This window comes from Perca fluviatilis, chromosome 4 (assembly GCF_010015445.1).
Source record: "Perca fluviatilis chromosome 4, GENO_Pfluv_1.0, whole genome shotgun sequence".
Classification (NCBI taxonomy): domain Eukaryota; kingdom Metazoa; phylum Chordata; class Actinopteri; order Perciformes; family Percidae; genus Perca; species Perca fluviatilis.
Genome location: NC_053115.1, coordinates 2,681,000 through 2,700,999, shown reverse-complemented (window position 1 = coordinate 2,700,999; position 20,000 = coordinate 2,681,000). Strand labels below are relative to the sequence as shown.

The 20,000-nt window shown below is 41.7% G+C and overlaps 1 protein-coding gene across 1 annotated transcript in view; it reads right to left on the bottom strand.

Annotated features, from left to right (window-relative positions):
* Window positions 1-20,000, bottom strand: part of LOC120558182 (filamin-B) — a 94,147-nt gene that overhangs the window by 33,535 nt on the left and 40,612 nt on the right. Inside the window, 11 exon segments of the mRNA XM_039799118.1 lie at window positions 1,090-1,298; window positions 4,952-5,282; window positions 8,567-8,727; window positions 9,212-9,374; window positions 11,050-11,223; window positions 13,291-13,491; window positions 14,390-14,507; window positions 15,163-15,477; window positions 16,288-16,473; window positions 17,580-17,659; window positions 18,857-18,974. Coding sequence (XP_039655052.1) covers window positions 1,090-1,298; window positions 4,952-5,282; window positions 8,567-8,727; window positions 9,212-9,374; window positions 11,050-11,223; window positions 13,291-13,491; window positions 14,390-14,507; window positions 15,163-15,477; window positions 16,288-16,473; window positions 17,580-17,659; window positions 18,857-18,974 — 2,056 coding nt within the window.

The window sequence follows — 20,000 nt, the reverse complement described above, 5'->3', positions numbered from 1 at the left end:
GAGACAGGATCAGAATAGGTAAAATAAAATGCCTGACATCATGAAAACCTGGATATGAAAATAAATCAGATTACATTGTGAGATAAAACACCAAACTAAAAAATATAAAATATTACTTCCAGGTTCTAGTATCAATTTAGAAGCTAGAGAAAAGGTTGAAAAAGGGACTAAAATGAAAAACAGACAAAAAAAATCAAAAGAAAAAAAAAGCAAGACAATAAGGAAAAAAAAAGAAAAAAGGAAAATGTAAAAAAGAGGTCAAAGTCAAAAGGTTGAAAAGAGACAAACACTTCAAAAAAACTTCAGAAAAAGTGACAAAAACCGGGAAAAACTTGAAAAAGGTTGAAAGAAAGAGACAAACTTAAGAAATGACAAAAAGTTAAAAAAAAACAAAGGGACAAAAATCTAGAAAAACTTTAAAAACATTGAGGAAAGCTTCAAAAAGGTTGAAAAAAGACAAACATGTGACAAAAAAATATTGAAAAAATGACAAAAATAAAGTGACAAAAACTTTAAAAAAAAGTGACAAAAATATCTAAAATAGGGACAAAACTCTAGAAAAACTTCAAAAAAGTTGAGGAAAGTTTCAAAAAAGGTTGAAAAAAAGAGACAAACTTAAGAAATGACAAAAAGTTAAAAAATATATATATATATATATAAAAAAAGGAGAAAACTCTAGAAAAACTTCAAAAACATTGAGGAAAGTTTCAAAAAAATGTTGAAAGAAGACACAAAAACTTAAAGTGGCAACATTTTCAAAAAAAGTGACAAAAAAATAAAAAAATAAATGACCAAAAAAGGGATAAAAATCTAGAAAAACTTAAAATGTTGAGGAAAGCTTCAAAAAAGGTTGAAAAAAGTGACAAAAACTTCTATTATTATTATTTTTCCTTTACATTTTCCGGTGGCCTGTCTCAAAGAGAAAGTCAACAGTTCCATGATATAAATATATATATTATATATATTATATATATATATATAAATGTCCTGAACCACCAGTCCTACAGCAGTGTCCTGGTTGTTGCTACCCGAATATCGGTCCTGCTTTTTTAGCTAAATTACAACATTTCCATCAGATCAATCACGTACCGCTGACGGTGCACTTGCTGGCGTCTCCGGTTGCCGTGGCGCGGACTCTGTAAGGCGAGGCGGGGATGTCGTCGCCGCCGTACTTAACGACGATGGTGTAGCGGCCCGTACGGTCGGGGGTGTAAGACACCAGGTACGTCCCGTCTCCGTTGTCGTGGATACCGGCCTGCTTAGGTTTACCATCCTGGTCCTGGAGCGGAAGCAGGAAATACAAGTTAGGAAAGGTAGTTTAGGAGGATACATTTCTCTCATTTCTGTAATTACTGTGTGTGTGTGTGTGTGTGTGTGTGTGTGTGTGTGTGTGTGTGTGTGTGTGTGTGTGTGTGTGTGTGTGTGTGTGTGTGTGTGTGTGTGTGTGTGTGTGTGTCTCTGTGTGTGTGTGTGTGTGTGTCTGTGTGTGTGGTGTGTGTGTGTGTGTGTGTGTTTGTGTGTGTGTGTTATTACTATGAGTGTGTGTGATATGGTGTCTGTCTGTCTGCCTCTGTGGTGTGTGTTTGTGTGTTGTGTATGTGTGTGTGTGTCATTATTGTGTGTTGTTGTGGTGTGTGTTTTTTTTTGGGAGGACACCTACCAGGAAGTGTGTTTTAGTACCCCTTCTCTTTAATTACTGTATATTGTACATTAAATTCCCAATTTATTCTCCCCCCCCCCCCCCCTCAAACAAAGTCCACAAGTAGATCTAAAGTCACAGTGTTATTGTATAGCTCACTACATATTATACTATCTATTGTTATTTTGACCAAGGAACAAAAGAGACCGGAAGGGAAAGATCAAATGGGTAAAATAAAATGCTTATCTAACTGTTGAAATAAATCTTACTTTATTGAGGTAAAATATATAAATATAAGTAAGAATACTTAATTTGTGGAGTTTTTGAAAACGTGTTGAAGGAAAAAAAGAAAAGTGACATAAAATAAAGGACAGACTCTGGAAAAACTTCAAAAGCGTTGAGGACCTTCAAAAGGGTTGAAGAACCCATCTTGTGCCAAGAGTTGTGTGCCCACTCGGTGTAAAATCCCACTACACAAAAAACCACACACACACCCGCCCACACAACAAAAGAATGTTTGTGTCAATGTCAGAGTCAGCTGCCACCTGGGCGGCTAAGGCCGATACACGCACTGGCTCGATGTTTCTGTGGTGATTGTTTTTCTCTGTTGTTTTGCTTCTCTACTTCTCCCCACCCTTTTACCTGCTACTGCTGCCTGCGCAACCTACTGCTTCTGCTTTCCCGCTCTGCAGCTCTATGCTACTACGCTGCTGCTACTGCGCTGCTGCTACCAGCTACTACTGCTTGCTGCTGCTACTGCTACTACGCTACTGCTGCTACTACTGCTACTGCTGCTGCTGCTGCTGCTCGTACTGCCTACTACTTTCTGCTGCCTACTATGCCACTACTGCTTCCGCTACTACTGCTACTGCTGCTACTGCTGCTGCTGTGCACTACTACTGCTATGCTGCTACTGCTGCTGCTGCTACTGCTACTGCTGCTGCTGCTACTCTGCTACTGTATCTACTGCTGCTGCTGCTGGCTACTGCTACTGCTGCTGCTACTGCTGCTGCTGCTACTACTGCTGCTACTGCTACTACTGCTACTGCTACTGCTGCTGCTGCTACTGCTACTACTGCTACTGCTGCTGCTTACTACTGCTACTACTACTGCTACTGCTGCTACTGCTACTACTGCTGCTGCTGCTGCTGCTACTGCTACTGCTGCTGCTGCTGCTGCTGCTGCTACTGCTACTGCTGCTGCTGCTACTGCTGCTGCTGCTACTGCTGCTAGCCTCGTCTGGACTCATGGATGTTTCCCATAAACATAAATATATTCTGATCTGATTACAGCAGAGACAACATCTGCAGTGTTGACGGTAAAATAGGCTCCAGAATATTTGTAGCGCTGTCCTCGACTAAAGAAATTTTAGCTCCACTAACACTTCTAATGATTTTGTCCATCAATCGATTAGTTGATTTATGTGACAGAGCTGTGCGCTTTGAGAGGTGGTTAAGACTAGAAAAGCACAATATAAATATAGTTAATTAACCATCTGTAAAACTGAGTTTCTCCACAATTAATCCTGCAAAAGCACCACTTTAATATCTTGTGTTTACCATAAATGTGCTCATAAGTTTCTTGGAAATGAGTAATTAAGCATGAATAAGCATAAAAAATGACTTATCAACTAAAGAAATCTGAAGACCAAAACGACCGATTAGTCGACTAATCCACTAAGAGGTGGCAGCCCTAAATATTTCCTTCTTTATTGACCGATGCAATATTTGAAAATCGATTATTATGAATTTTAATAAATTACATTTATATATATCTGCATTTATGTCAAAACCTTGAGACTTTCAAAGATCAACATGTCATTTATTAATGTGTATTAGTGTCTAAATGACATATAAACATCTTTTCCTATTCTATGTTGTCTGGAAACACTTCCAACACGCTGGCGTGTCGTGTGAAAAATAGGCGCCGGTTCTATTTCTAGCATGCACGCTCTAACCCGTTACCATGGGAGCCGAAATATAAACGGACACGCAGCCAGCGTGTAGCGGGCCTCAGTGTTGCAGTTATTTAAGAGCGTTAAGTGGAAACTAGCTAGTAAGTGAGCACAGAAGTTTGAACAGGTAGCTGAAAGTAATAACTAAACAGTTCAAATAGCTCAAATTAATTGATAAACTGTTGAAACATTTAGCTACACTCCAAGTAGTAGTACGATTGCTGACCAAATCAAACTAAATACTAACCGTTCAATCGCATGAAAAACAATTCCACATATTCTGCAGATCCGAATCCGATTTTGTCTTTCACTTTTCATTTTATTGTAAACCTGATTACTTATTAAAAAGGTGCTATAGGTAGGATTGTGAAGATCCTAAGCCCCTCCCCCCACAAGGGAGAATGAATGCCTGTGCATGAGCAGTGATTGGCCCTGATTGGTGCATCTCAACAGTTACACACCTCCCTCTGGCCCTGATTGGTGCATCTGAACAGTTAGACACCCCCCCCCTGGCCCTGATTGGTGCATCTGAACAGTTAGACACTCCCCCCCTGGCCCTGATTGGTGCATCTGAACAGGGAGAGGTGGATGTTTGTATATCTCACTCCAGGCTGTAGGTGGAGCCAGAGGAGCTGGATTTATTTTAATGACCTGCTTCATGTAGTTCTACTGGAACATAGGGTCAGTTTCAGCAGATATGACAGAAAGGTAGTTTTAGAAGTCTTACCTACTGCACCTTTAAGGTCTGTGACAACAAAAAAATAGATACGAATATCCACAGATTCTGCACATCTGATTTTGTTCACTCCTGAACAACTTTTCAGTGGCTGCCCGAAACCTCTGGAATAGTTTACCTATTCATGTAAGAACAGCTCGGACCGTTGAAACGTTCAAGTCCATGCTTAACCCTTATGTTGTCCTTCGGGTCCCAGTGACCCAAAGGACAAAACAAGGGTTATGTACTTTTGTTTACTTTGTTGAGAATTGCTCTCTAAACCCTGTCTTTTGTAAAGTAAGTAAGTAAGTAAAGTTTATTTCTAGAGCACATTTAAACACAGTTTAAGCTGACCAAAATGCTGTACAAACAAACAAAACTAAGGTGCTGGAATAACCCTTGTGTTGTCCTTTGGGTCACCAAGACCCAAAGGACCACACAAGGGTTAAGACCCACTATTATTCATTGGCTTTCAATTCCAGGTGAGCTTTGATATATGGACCTTATTCTTTTGTTAGTTATTTTGTATTGTATATTGTGCTTTATTTGTGTATATTATCTCTTTGCTTTTTGGAGCTTGTTAAGCACTTTGGTCAACTGTGGTTGTTTTTAAACGTGCTATATAAATAAAGTTGGACTGAACTGAACATTAGCGCCTCTATACTGCAGTACTGCTGAGTACCTGCGTGGGACGTCCTCCTCTGCGTACTGGACAGCCACCGAGTACGGTCCCTCCACCGACGGCGTGTAGGACACCAGGTGGGTCCCGTCTCCGTTGTCCGTCACCTCCACCGGTTCCGCGACACCTTTAGGAGCCGTGATGGCCACGGCCAGCGCCGCCACACCGGCCTTCCTGCAGTCCACCATAAAGGATTGTGGGAGTTTGGCCCTGACCCCTGACCCAACACCGGGACCAGACACCTTGACCTTACTGGAGTCCACCACGTCCTTCACAGGGACCTTGAATGGACTTCCTGGAAATAACAGGAACAGAAAATGTTAGCCTAACTATCTGTGATCGCATAATTCAACGCATAATTAGCCAAAGTCCGCATATTTATGCACTTTATACACTTTTGCCGCATAAATTGCCGATTTCCCACGCGCAAAATATGCGGGGCTTGCATGATTTCATAATCCCCGCATTTACTTTGCAAAAAAAGTCACATATCTTAGCAGAAAGTTGAAAAATTTTGCGTTTACTTCACACAACATAGATATAAACATATCTATGTTCACATAAGAGCAGCCATTTTCCCCTGTTGCCATGGGAACGTTATGAAGTGACGTCATTACGCGACGTGAACATCATCGTAAAGCAGGGTGTTGGAGGTTGAATATGACGTGAGAAAGCTATCTTAATATCTGATGTCTACTCAGATCTCTTTGTGTAAGTGCTCCTGCTGTCTATACTATCTATCTATCTATCTATCTATCTATCTATCTATCTATCTATCTATCTATCTATCTATCTATCTATCTATCTATCTATCTATCTATATACAGTACAGGCCAAAAGTTTGGACACACCTTCTCATTCAATGTGTTTCCTTTTTATTTTCATGACTATTTACATTGTAGATTCTCACTGAAGGCATCAAAACTATGAATGAACACATATGGAATTATGTACTTAACAAAAAAGTGTGAAATAACTGAAAACATGTCTTATATTTTAGATTCTTCAAAGTAGCCACCCTTTGCTTTTTTATTAATAAGGGAAATAATTCAACGTTTTTTAAGTCAAGGACCCCTTAACTGAAACAGAAACGGATCAGGGACCCCTACTACATATATTGTATAAAATTAAGTATATTTATTTCTTTTATATTTGTATATTTAGGGCAGCCTAAAGCCTTTATAGATACCTTTTTTTTCACAGAATACTAAACTATTCAAGCTATTCAAATAGCCTATAAATTGTCGGCATGATTTTATGAATTATTTTATAAATCATGATGTGGAACAGTCAATCCTTTGGGATGAACTGTATCTGTGGGTGGCTACCTTAGTGACTACATTACCTAGAGGCCAGTAAGCCTATCATCAGTGGGGATTTATATTGGTTAATAATATGTTGGAATCATGTTAAGACTTTTACATTTTTCTTTTAAAACGTTCAAAAATTAACAATAATTTGGAGGGCCCCCTGCAATGACTCTGAGGACCCCCTAGGGGTCCCAGACCCCCTGTTGAAGACCCCTGCTCTATAGAGTTCATCCTGGTGTTACTGTACATTTCTTGACAGGGTTTCTGGGTAATGTGGTTTCTGCACCCTGAAGCATTCTGCAGAACCCCAAACCAACAGCTGTCTATGAAAAGGTGTCAAACCAGGAGACCACGCTGAGCTTTTCCTGAACTAAGTCAATAAAACCCAGCTGTGGCTTTTTTTTAACTGCAACCACATCTTTAAAACATTAAACTGAAACACTCGGCACTTCTTTTATTAGGCAATAACATCAGCAACATCTTTTACTGCCTGTTTACAGGTGGAAATGAGAGCAAAGCTAACACAGTGTTATAAAGGAAATCAACATTAAAGTGCCTTTAGGAAATAAACCGACATGTTAGGGACAATTTCCATGACAATATATCCATCTAAATTTTAAGGATAAGCAGACTGATGTCATGAAGTGGCGTATGTATGACTTTGACGCCAATTGGTACGCCATTACTGGCGTGTTATCAAGACGCATAATCGCTTGTTAGCGTGTTTATCAACGCCGTTTGGCCTCCGTTGACTTACATTACCTTGGGATTGCGTGTGAATTGAGTAGTATGAAAGGGAGAAGATCTGCGTAGGGACTTTCACCCAGGAGACCGGGGATCGGGTCCCGCATGTGATGTTTCCTAAACCCAACCGTAGCCTCGCGATAACACGCCACGTGGCTTTAGAAAGTGGCGTGTATGTTTACACAAAGTGATGATGTCATGTTGGGAAAAGTCCGCTGTGTGTCTGGTAGAAAATAGGAATGATACACGTGTTGCTGTACAAAGGCAATTGCACTGAGTGCAAGATAGGACCCTTAGTCTGGCTATCAGCAGACCAAGCTCAATCCTTTAAGATTCAACATTAGTCTGGGGAGTCTGCTCTGGATCTTCGACTGCACAAGAGGCGGGATCAACGGGCGTAGTTCAAATGACTCTGCACGCAATCGGATAGTCCTTCAACCAATCAGATCAGACCAACGATCTGGGTGACGTAGCAGCGACAGCAGCATCAACGGGTTGCTGCGCTGAATGTAAACAAGAAGCTGCTTGGTCGCTTTTTTCTGTCATCGTGTTAAACCAGCCAATAGCGCGCCAGGTGGATAAGCCAGTTTGTGATTGGTTCCCGCAGATTTGTAATGGAAGCAGGATAGATAAAACATACAGGTTTCCAGCCTGAGCTGCAGGGAGAAATCAAACCCCCGGCAGATCGGCTGGTCTAATGAACACACACACACACACACACACACACACACACACACACACACACACACACACACACACACACACACACACACACACACACACACACACACACACACACACACACACACACACACACACACACACACACACACACACACACACACACACACACACACACACACACACACACACACACACACACACACACACACACACACACACACACACACACACACACACAAAGTAGAGCACCAAACGTTGATTAATGCGCCGCTGAAAATAGTCCCCAACAAATGCAACCTTCACTCCTGTTAATTTGATAAAAAACTACAGTGACCAGCTGATTACTGAGCCTTTTTAAAAAAAAACTTCTGTACATTTGTATGTATATTTGGGAGAAGAGATTTTACCAGTGGACTTGGGGCTGAGTGCTACAGTCGGGGTAGGAAAGTCAGAAAGTATGGAGAGATGGACTAACACATTGTTGTTTTAGGTATTTTTTGGCCATAATAAAAGTATAGAATATAATCAAACTTATCCTTTTAGATATTTCACTTCACACCCAACCAACCAACCAATCCTGCCAATCATAAAACCACACAATGCCGTTCGTCACCAGCATGACATGGCTTTAAAAGAAATCTAACCTCAGGCGCCCGGATAGCTCCGTTGGTAGAGCGTGCGCCCACATATATAGAGGCTTACTCCTCGACGCAGTGGGCCCGGGTTTGACTCCAACCTGCAGCCCTTTGCTGCAGCTCGTTCCCTCTCTCTCCCCTTTCATTTCTTCAGCTGTCCTGTCAATAAAGGCCTAAAAATGCCCCCCAAAAAAGCCTAATCTCACCGGGGATGTGCTCTCCTCCGTAGGTGATGTTGACGTCGTAGAGGCCGGGGGTGAAGGGAACGTACTCCACGCTGCAGCTGCCATCTTTGTTGTCTTTGCAAGACATCTTCGACTCTGACGGACCCTCCACGGTGATGCCGAGACCGCCAATACCTGCCCCTCTGGTGACGGAGCAACACACCCCAAAATCAGCGACAGTGTGACCCTGAAGCTAGAGACTTTTTCACTGCAACTAAACGCTACACGAATCAAAACTAGTCTCTGCCCTTTTGCTGCCAACACTACCTGGTAGGGCCGCTCGATTATGGAAAAATATATAATCACGATTATTTCGGTCAATATTGAAATCACGATAATTTAACACGATTACTCGTTGACTTCTGGAAAGATGTTGCAGTTATTGAACTTAAAAAACGGTGGAAAAAGTTACATAAATCAACAGTAAAAAAACTGTGAAATTTGCCTTTAATACTTTTTCCTATTTAAACTTTATCTTTTCATTCAGAACACGAGAGAAAATAAGAGTTTACTTGCTGAGGTAATGAGCTAAATAATTGTTTTTTCTCGATTATTCTGTTTTTGTGATCGTTGTGAACCAAAATCATAATCACGATTACATTTCGATTAATTGCAGGGTCCTACTACCTGGTGATGATGTTGAAGTTGTTGGGCTTGTCCGTCAGGGCTTGTTGCAGCCCGGGGCCGGTAGCCACCACCCTGCTGGGGTCACATCCCTCCGACACAGACACCCTGAACGGGCTCTTAGGAACCGCTGTGTCGTCATACAGAACCTGGACGCTGTGGACGCCTGAAAAACACACACACACACACACACACACACACACACACACACACACACACACACACACACACACACACACACACACACACACACACACACACACACACACACACACACACACACACACACACACACACACACACACACACACACACACACACACACACACACACACACACACAGTGTTGTATTTTGTCTCAACTGTTAGGGTTTGTCTTGCCTCTCAAACTATGGAGGGTAGATATATGGATATTATATCGATATCGTGATATGAGACTAGATATCGTCTTAGATTTTGGATATCGTAATATCGTGATATGACATAAGTGTCTTTTCCTGGTTTTAAAGGCTGTGTTACAGTAGAGTGATGTCACTTCTGATCTTACCAGACTGTTGTAACTGTTCTATTATTCACCTTTTACCCACTTAGTCATTATATCCACATTACTGATGATTATTGATCTAAAATCTCATTGTGGGGTACCCAGATAGCTCAGTTGGTAGAGCAGGCGCCCATATATAGAGGTTTACTCCTCGATGCAGCGGGCCCTGGTTCGACTCAGACCTGCGGCCCTTTGCTGCGTGTCATTCCACCATTCTTTTTTTTCATTTCTGCATCTGTCCTGTCAAAGGCCTAAAATGCCCCAAAAAATGTTCTTTGAAAAAATCCCATTGTGTAAATATTTAGTGAAAGCACCAACAGTCAACACTACAATATTGTTGCGGTATCGATATCGAGGTATTTGGTGTAAAATATTGGGATATTTGATTTTCTCCATATAGCCCAGCCCTATATGAGGGTGTTGCATGATTGTTACTGTTTTTATGTTTTTCTTTTTATGTATCTGCCTAGGGACAATAGATGCAAATTACGCTGCCTCTGCCGAGCGCACAATATTCTGCAGGATGAGACACACCCCCCAAACCTTCTCTTCTCCCTGCTTCCATCTGGCAGCTGGATCGGGCTTTTAGAGCACGCACCTCCAGGCTGCACAACTGTCTATATCCAACAGTCCACAACTGAAAAACCATGCTCCCCCCACCCCCCAGTCGGCACAGTTGCACCTTCTAGATAGGGATTCTATGTAATGGGACTCCTTGATAATAATGTTTTTATATTTTTATCTTATTTTACCTATTGTGTGAGTGTGTATATGAAAGTGAGTATTGTTTTAGAGGCTGCACAAGCAAGTCGTTGTATGGTTCCAATTAGAAATCGACTTGAAAAAGTGTAACCGATTAAAAGAATTATTTAAATATAAGGTGATTAACAAATATAAAAACAGAAGTGTGAATACCAGAAGGTGCACAAAATGTATTGGACTTAATTTTTGTATGAAAAAATATAATTTTAAGTAAAAAGGGTATAGGTGTAATAAGCTCTGGCTTCAGCCTGCACCTTTTCGGTCTCGTTTGTTTCTTGTCTCTATGGATGTTTGACTGTTGTGAGTTAAAAAAATAAACTAACTGCACAATGACAATTAAAGTCTATTCTATTCTTAATTAGCTATGGTGCTAACTAGCATATTTACATTGTGTACTTGTACTGATGTCCATTAATATGCACTGTCCCTATCTAAATAAACAAATTAAATTAAAATTAAATTAAATAAATTACAGTAAAATAGTTTAAAAGGTAGAGATTTCAGTCTGGAACACACGGGTGCAGCAGGTGCGTTACCGTTCTCAAACGGCGTGTACTCCACGGTGTAGGTCCCGTCCGCGTTGTCGGTAATCGGACTGTCTGTCAGCGCGCCGGACGGGCTCCTGACCTCCGCCTTCACGTGGTCTCCTCCTCGCCGGCTCAGAGGACGCGCGTCCACCGTGAACGATGTGGTGGCTTCTCTGAAAACAGCTGGAGAAGAGAGAAGGGATTTTTTTATTAAGCATTAATACGAAATACACAATAAATACAGAAAAACAAATATATAAATAGAAAATAACTGTTGCAAAAGAAAAAGAGGCCGAATGGGGTTGAGATGTAAAGTCCAAGATGAAGGTTGTGTGAAGTGTGGTGATTAGGTACACCAGAGATGTTCACAAGTCATTTTTTGGAAGTCCAAGTCGAGTCTCAAGTCTCCGGCCATCTGATCCCATAAATCTTATGAATTCAAAGCATGTCCAGACAGTCCAGTATTAAAATCAGTTGTGGGATATCTTTATGGGGTCTACTTAACACATCCCTCTAGCCCTCGGACCTGGTCTGTCCCATCATGTGGATACAACTATAAAGATACAATCTGCCTGTTCCCAGCATTAGCACAACACTTAGCGATGGTTAGCTTGTTACCTGTGACGATATCTGCTAAATGTAGCGTCTCTTTCACATTAGCGTGAGTGACTGACCTATTTAGGGGTGTTTGGAGAAGACTGATGAAGTCTGACATTGATCTGGTATCATTTATCTGGCATGTAGCTGTTCTCTTACTGCCACTGTTTACATTACATTACATTAACCAAGTTATTGAAAGCAAAACTAATAACAAAAGGCACAACTCCGGGAGGACTTGTCACCATCGTCAATGTATTTTTATATGCAAGTGTGTGCACATAAGGCATAACGGCAGTCCCTCCAGAAAAACGCAATTATGCGATCGCATAATTCAATGCATAATCAGCCAAAGTCTGCATATTTATGTGGGGGGAAGCATTTTTTTCAAATTCGCCGCACTTTCGCCGCATAAATTGCTGATTTCTGCGCAAAATATTCGGGGCTTGCATGATTTCAAAATCCCCGCATTTTCGTTGCAAAAATGTCCCATAATATATCTTAGCAGAAAGTTGAAAAATTTAGCATTTACTTCACACAAGAGCAGCCATTTCCCCCTGTTGCCATGGGAACATTATGAAGTGACGTAATTACTACGTGAACATCATCGAAAAGCAGGGTGTGGGGGAAAATCACTTTTTTTTTTTCATCAAACCACAGTTTTTGCAAGTTCCCGCAATGTCATCGCATAAAACTGCATAAATATCATATAGAGCATATTCCATCGCATTTTTTAAGAAAACATGCCGCATAATCAAGGATTTTTGCCCCGCAACAATCACAAAAAAACTCTGCATTTTTCTGGGAGGACTGTAACGCATGCGTTACGTTGCACATTATGGCAAAGGGCCGGGGACATGCAGCTCGTCATACGTTTCCCCAACGTATATGCGCCAATAAAAGAAAATAGAAATACGTGAATACATTTAAAAAGCAATAATTGCATGAAAACAGGTTGTTGACGAGTCTCGAAGCTCGAGTCTGAAGTATTTTGGGTCTAGGCCGAATCAAGTCTGAAGTCCGCTGTTTGTGCGACTTAAGTGCGACTCGAGTCCGAGTCTCAGACTCGAGTCCCCATCTCTGAGGTAAACTGACACTAAGAGTCACTGGGGGTCTTGATGGTGAGGCACAAAATCTTAACAAAAAGCATTTAATGGTACGTTTTAGGAGTGGGAATCACCAGAGGCCTCCCGATACCATATCATCACCATACTTAATGTCACGATACGATATTATTGCGATTTTAAACCTATTGCAATATTCTGCGATATATTGCAATTCATTAACTTTTTTCCAACTTCAAATTTTTCCCCAATTTCAAATTATGTCCCCAAAAGGAAACTTTGTCAACATCTGTTTTAAGATACATTTCTCTGTTTGTTCATCTCACTTCAATTGTATTGCTGCAAAATCTGATTGTCAAGCAGACAAACTGACCAACACATATATATAATAATATATCCATACTTGGCGTCTGTGTATCGATACAGTATTGCCACAGAAAATATTGCGATACTATGCTGTATCGATTTTTTCCCCCCACCCCTAGTACGTTTTGTTATTTCTAGAGCACAAAGTAAGTAAGTTGCCACCTTTTCTTAGAGCAAGAAGAGCTACACACACACACAGCGACCCAGATGGACCATACTGCACCTTGTCTTTCCACTCCGGGTCCGAACACTTTGACTTTGGATGTGTCGACGGCAGGATCCACCGTCACCTTGGCAGGGAAACCGGGGACGGCCTTTCCTCCGTACTTCAGCAGCAGGGTGTACATGCCGGCGGTCAGGGGGACGTAGGTCACTGTGTAGGTCCCGTCTTTGTTGTCCACCACCTCCGTCTTCGCTTTAACACCTGGAACAAAACAAGCACGTTTTTACATTTATAATCACAGAACCTAGGACCGTCTAAATATCTCAAATATAGGCTGTTCTTTTGAATTTTAGACCGCTATGTTAGGGCGCCTTCGCACCAATAGTTCGGTGGACTTTGGTTCGGTTTTCCGTTCACACTGCACTTTGTCAAACGCACCAAACACGATCAATACGGTCGCTTGTTCACTTCTGGTCTCAGAGTTAACGGAGCAACACCAAATTTATAACATCTTGGGTTTTTCTGGCTCTGCTTTGGGGTTTCTAATATTTTAGAAGAAGGCCAATCATGTGAGCAGCTGACCGATGATGATGATGTCACACAGACGACCAGCGATGTGTGCTCAGAACAGCTCATGGATCTCAATTGTTATCATCCCCCTAAAATCTGTGTTTCTCAAATAGGGGGTACGCGTACTTTGGAATACTGCAGGGGGTATGTGATCTTTTTGTAAAATGCTCATGCATAATTCCTATAATAATTATACTATAATAATGAATGAATTAAGTGATGGATTCTGAACATTTGAAATGTAGCATTTAAATGTTTTTCAGTTACAAGGTTGTTGTTTAGTAAATCTATCACTGCTGACGCTGTATTGTTCCTCTTTATATAGATGTCAAAATGTTTTGAGCTGGTCAGGGGGTACTGGGCTTAAAAACACAATTCAAAAAGGGGGAACGTTATTGAAAAAGGTTTGAGAACCCCCTGCCCTAAATCATATATGAAGGAAATACTAACAACTAATGGACAACTTGGAAAGTGTTCAATACTAACGTACAGATTGAAAGCATGTACAAGCACCAGTATGCTCATTTACAGGTAATAGTGACTAGTAATAGTGTGTATACTGGTTCCTGGTGAATGAAATCAGGGTTACCAGAGCCTGGTGCTAAGCCGGTAGGACTGGTCTGGGAGGAGTCTGGTACCGCCTCCAGGCTGAGTTGTCCCGGTCCGGCCCGGGAACAGTCCACGTTCACCACACTGGTCTCTCCAACCTGCACGGACCCACAACAAGCCGGATCAGACTTCATACTGCGAGAGTCAGAGGCTCAAAGCGATTTGTACAACATATCGCAACAACATAGTTTCTAAATTAATCCAAAATCTGATTTAAACTGATGAATGTTTTATCAGGTTTCTAAAAATGCATAATTTTTAGCTTCTATCTCCCTCTAAAGCAGGGGGCTTCAACGTTTTTTAAGTCAAGGACCCCTTAACTGAAACAGAAACTGATCAGGGACCCCCTACTACATATATTGTATAAAAATTAAGTATATTTATTTCTTTTATATTTGTATATTTAGGGCAGCCTAAAGCCTTTATAGATACCTTTTTTTGCATAGAATACTAAACTATTCAAGCTATCCTAATAATTGTCAGCATGATTTTATGAATTATTTTATAATTCATGATGTGCAACAGTCAATCCTTTGGGATGAACTGTATCTGTGGAGGGCTACCTTAGTGGCTACATTACCTAGAGGCCAGTAAGCCTATCATCAGTGGGGATTTATATTAGCTAATGATATGTTGGAATCATGTTAAGACTTTTTAATTTTTTTATTTGGAGGCCCCCCCCTGCAATGACTCTGAGGACCCCCTAGGGGTCCCAGACCCCCTGTTGAAGCTCTCCGCTCTAAAGACGCTCACCTTGGCTCTTTTCAGGCCCGACCCCGACGCCACAACCTTAGAGGGGTCAAAGGGCATCTGGATGTCGGCTTTGAATGGCGAGCCCGGGATGTGGACCTCCTCAAACAGGATGTTGACCAGGTAGTCCCCGGGCTCGGTGGGCAGGTAGGACACGGAGCAGGTCCCGTCTCCGTTGTCCGAACACTCGATCTTGGCCTCGGTCGGCCCCTCCACCGTCAGACCCAGACCACCGGTGCCGGCGCCCTTGGTGTCGATGGTGAACTCTGCAGGGTTTCCTACCAGACCGCCCTTCAGACCAGGACCGAAGGCCTTCACCTGGAGGGGACGATTAGGACGCCATGAAGCCTCTTTTATTGCTTTATTTAACATTTATTTCATGAGTTTTGTTTTCAGTCCCTCCAGAAAAACGTGATTATGCGATATGTTGATAATTAAATGCATAATCAACCAAAGTCTGCATATTTATATTTATATTTTTCAAATATGCCGCACTTTCGCCACATAAATTGCCGATTTCCGCGCAAAATATGCGGTGCTTGCATGATTTCATAATCCCTGCATTTTCGTTGCAAAAAAGTCCCATAATATATCTCAGCAGAAAGTTGAAAAATGTTGTTTACTTCACACAAGAGCAGCCGTTTAGGCCCTGTTGCCATGGGAACGTTATGAAAGGACATCCTGGACTCACAACAAACAAGTACACAATAATAAAAGTAATTTATGATTCAGTGTCTCACCTCTGCAGTGTAAATCTGACTACAAGAGTTTAGTTGTAGTCAGATTTACACTGCAGAGCTTAATCAGTATCTGTGTTCCCTTTGTTGTGGATGCAACTAGAAATTGTACATGCATTCTTATAAATGTTTTTATTTTCACTTCTTCTGTATTCTCCTTGAAAGTATACAGTGGGAATAGACTATAAACATTATCGTTTACTTGTTTTAGTGTTTTTTTTTGTCTATTTTCATGCTGGTCTTCATAAATAAATGTCATCAAGACACAGAGGAGACAAGATTGACTTCTTTAAACATCTATGCAAGAGTAACAACTTTAAGGAAAAGAAAAGGAAAGAAACTGGGATCCTTAGGGAGGGAGGTATGGAAACATGGTTTTGAGAGATGTTACCTTGCTGGGGTCTGGAGGCAGCTGGGCCTCCACAGGGAAGGGGCTCCCAGGGACCGGGTGTCCGTCGTAGGACACGTTGACAGCGTGGACCCCCTCCTCTGTGGGGGTGAAACGGACCAGACTGACGTCTGCTTTACCGGGCTGAGGCTCCATTTTACACTTCACTGCCCGCTGGCTGGGACTCAGCTATTAACAGACACACACAGACACACACACACACAGAGACACACACACAGAGACACACACACAGAGACACACACAGAGACACACAGAGAGACACAGAGAGACACACAGAGAGACACACACAGAGTCACCTTTATAGTACAAGTCTGGTTATTTTCTATATTTGTTGTAAACTATTTTTGTAAACCAATCCTGTGAAAAGCCAAAACCAACAACAAAGTGTTGTCAGCCTTTATGTTGTTGCAAAAATATTGATTCAAATTTGTATCGCGATTCAAGCTCTACCGATTCTAAAATAGATTCATAAAATTTCAAAAAACTTAAATACATTTACATACTGTAAATCGTTTGGTTTTTTGTACTGAAAAATCGATTTTGAATCAAATCTTGAGCCTAAATATCGATATTGAATCGTGTACCCCTACAGCTTAAAGCGATCTAGTCTGGATCAATGGTCAATCAAGTACATTTCCAGGAAAGTGAGGGACAAAGCAAGCTACACGCGAAAAAGGCATGTTTTGAAGAAGATTTAGATCGTGTAATAAGGCAGGTATGCCTCGATTTTCCGGTTTGTCTGCTTGACAATCAGATTTTGCAGCAATACAGTGGAAGTGAGATGAACAAACAGAGAAATGTATCTTTTAGATAAAACAGATGTTGACAAAGTTTCCTTTTGGGGGACATAATTTGAAATTGGGAAAAAATTTAAGTTGGAAAAAAGTTAATGAATTGCAATATATCGCAGAATATTGCAATATGTTTAAAATCGCAATAATATCGTATCGTGACATAAGAATCGGGATGATATCGTATGGTGAGGCCTCTGGTGATTCCCACCCCTACTTCACACACAAGTATTTTACTTCAATTAATACTGATGTGACGTTTTCTTTTGCAGGGTGCAAATGTTCCACCAAAATAAGTTCCTTCCCGAGACTACTTTGCAGAGCCACCGTCTGGAACTTAGCGCCGCCCAAGACGATTGTGATTGGTGTAAAGAAGAAATTAAATGCAACCCAGAATGTATCGGTGGTGTAGGCAGACCTTACTCCACAGCTCTGTGGAGAAAGGTCTGGCAATGCGAGACTGATGGTGATCTAAACACTCACCACTGCCACCTCCAGGAGACCTTGACCTCCTGCCCCCTTAGTGTCCACCATGAACTGCTGCTCCTGATCAACCTCAGCTCCTGAAAGACAGTCATCAATTTACCAATGATGTAGAAATGAGTCCTAGAGAGGCCTCCATCAGTACCAAATACTGCATTTAAAAATAAAAAAAAGGGAGAGGGGAAATGACATTGCTGCTGACTTGCAGGAAATCATCACAGGTCGGATTTGAACCCTGGACCTCTGCGTCGAGGCATAAGCCTCTCAGTATATGTGTGCCTGCTCTACCCACTGAGCCAACCCAGCCACGAAATGTCATGTTCTTTTAAAGGTCCCATGACATGCTGCTTTTTGGATGCTTTTATATAGACCTTAGTGGTCCCCTAATACTGTATCTGAAGTCTCTTTTATATAGACCTTAGTGGTCCCCTAATACTGTATCTGAAGTCTCTTTTATATAGACCTTAGTGGTCCCCTAATACTGTATCTGAAGTCTCTTTTATATAGACCTTAGTGGTCCCCTAATACTGTATCTGAAGTCTCTTTTATATAGACCTTAGTGGTCCCCTAATACTGTATCTGAAGTCTCTTTATATAGACCTTAGTGGTCCCCTAATACTGTATCTGAAGTCTCTTTTATATAGACCTTAGTGGTCCCCTAATACTGTATCTGAAGTCTCTTTTATATAGGCCTTAGTGGTCCCCTAATACTGTATCTGAAGTCTCTTTTATATAGACCTTAGTGGTCCCCTAATACTGTATCTGAAGTCTCTTTTATATAGACTTTAGTTGTCCCCTAATACTGTATCTGAAGTCCCTTTTTATATAGACCTTAGTGGTCCCCTAATACTGTATCTGAAGTCCCTTTTTATATAGACCTTAGTGGTCCCCTAATACTGTATCTGAAGTCTCTTTTATATAGACCTTAGTGGTCCCCTAATACTGTATCTGAAGTCTTTTATATAGACCTTAGTGGTCCCCTAATACTGTATCTGAAGTCCCTTTTATATAGACCTTAGTGGTCCCCTAATACTGTATCTGAAGTCCCTTTTATATAGACCTTAGTGGTCCCCTAATACTGTATCTGAAGTCTCTTTTATATAGACCTTAGTGGTCCCCTAATACTGTATCTGAAGTCTCTTTTATATAGACCTTAGTGGTCCCCTAATACTGTATCTGAAGTCTCTTTTATATAGACCTTAGTGGTCCCCTAATATTTTCATGCCATGGGACCTTTAACATTTACATCACTTCACAGATAACGACAGGTTTCTTACTTCCATCCAGGTTGTCCACAGAGACTTTGCTCAGATCCAGCGGTGCAGCCACGCTGACCACGAAGGGGCTCTTGGCGATGGGATCCTGTCCGTATGTCACCATGATCTTCTGCTCCCCCTGCAGACACAAACACCTCAACACTTACTCCATTTTAATAGGACTACGGAAGAACACAGGAGGCAGCCATGCACCGGCCACGTTGACTAATCTACTGACAACTAACTTGAGATTAGTGGCGTGGCGTAGAGTCCGGATCGGGCCGAATTTTTCTGTCCGAGCCCGACAGTTAAAATCTCATTTTTTTTCTCATACTAATGACACATGTAGGCTATGTGTGTTTGTGTGGAAAGCTTTTATGAAGCAGCTGTAGGAAGGCATTCGGAAATGTCAACAGATGAGGACATCAGCTCACACGGGGCAACAAGCGCACGTTAATAAGCTGTTAAAATGGTCAGTGTGTTAACCTCTCCTGGTCGCTTCGTTTCCACCGTGGTCAGAGAACCAGCGGAGACCGGTTACCTCCAGGACCAACGGTATAACGTGAATAACGTCGGGGTTAAAAAAATCCTGTTTCTGGACACGGCACACACTGTGTACAAAACTTCAACTTATTCCACTAACTCTGCTCTGGTCGCATCTACAACATGTCAGCTTCCTCTTTCTCTTCCGCCCACTTTACACACACACACACACACACACACACACACACACACACACACACACACACACACACACACACACACACACACACACACACACACACACACACACACACACACACACACACACACAGTACAGGTGTGTATCTGACCTACCTGTCGTACAGGTGTGTATCTGACCTACCTGTCGTACAGGTGTGTATCTGACCTACCTGTCGTACAGGAGTGTATCTGACGTACCTGTCGTACAGGAGTGTATCTGACCTACCTGTCGTACAGGTGTGTATCTGACCTACCTGTCGTACAGGAGTGTATCTGACCTACCTGTCGTACAGGTGTGTATCTGACCTACCTGTTGTACAGGTGTGTATCTGACGTACCTGTCGTACAGGTGTGTATCTGACCTACCTGTCGTACAGGTGTGTATCTGACCTACCTGTCGTACAGGTGTGTATCTGACCTACCTGTTGTACAGGTGTGTATC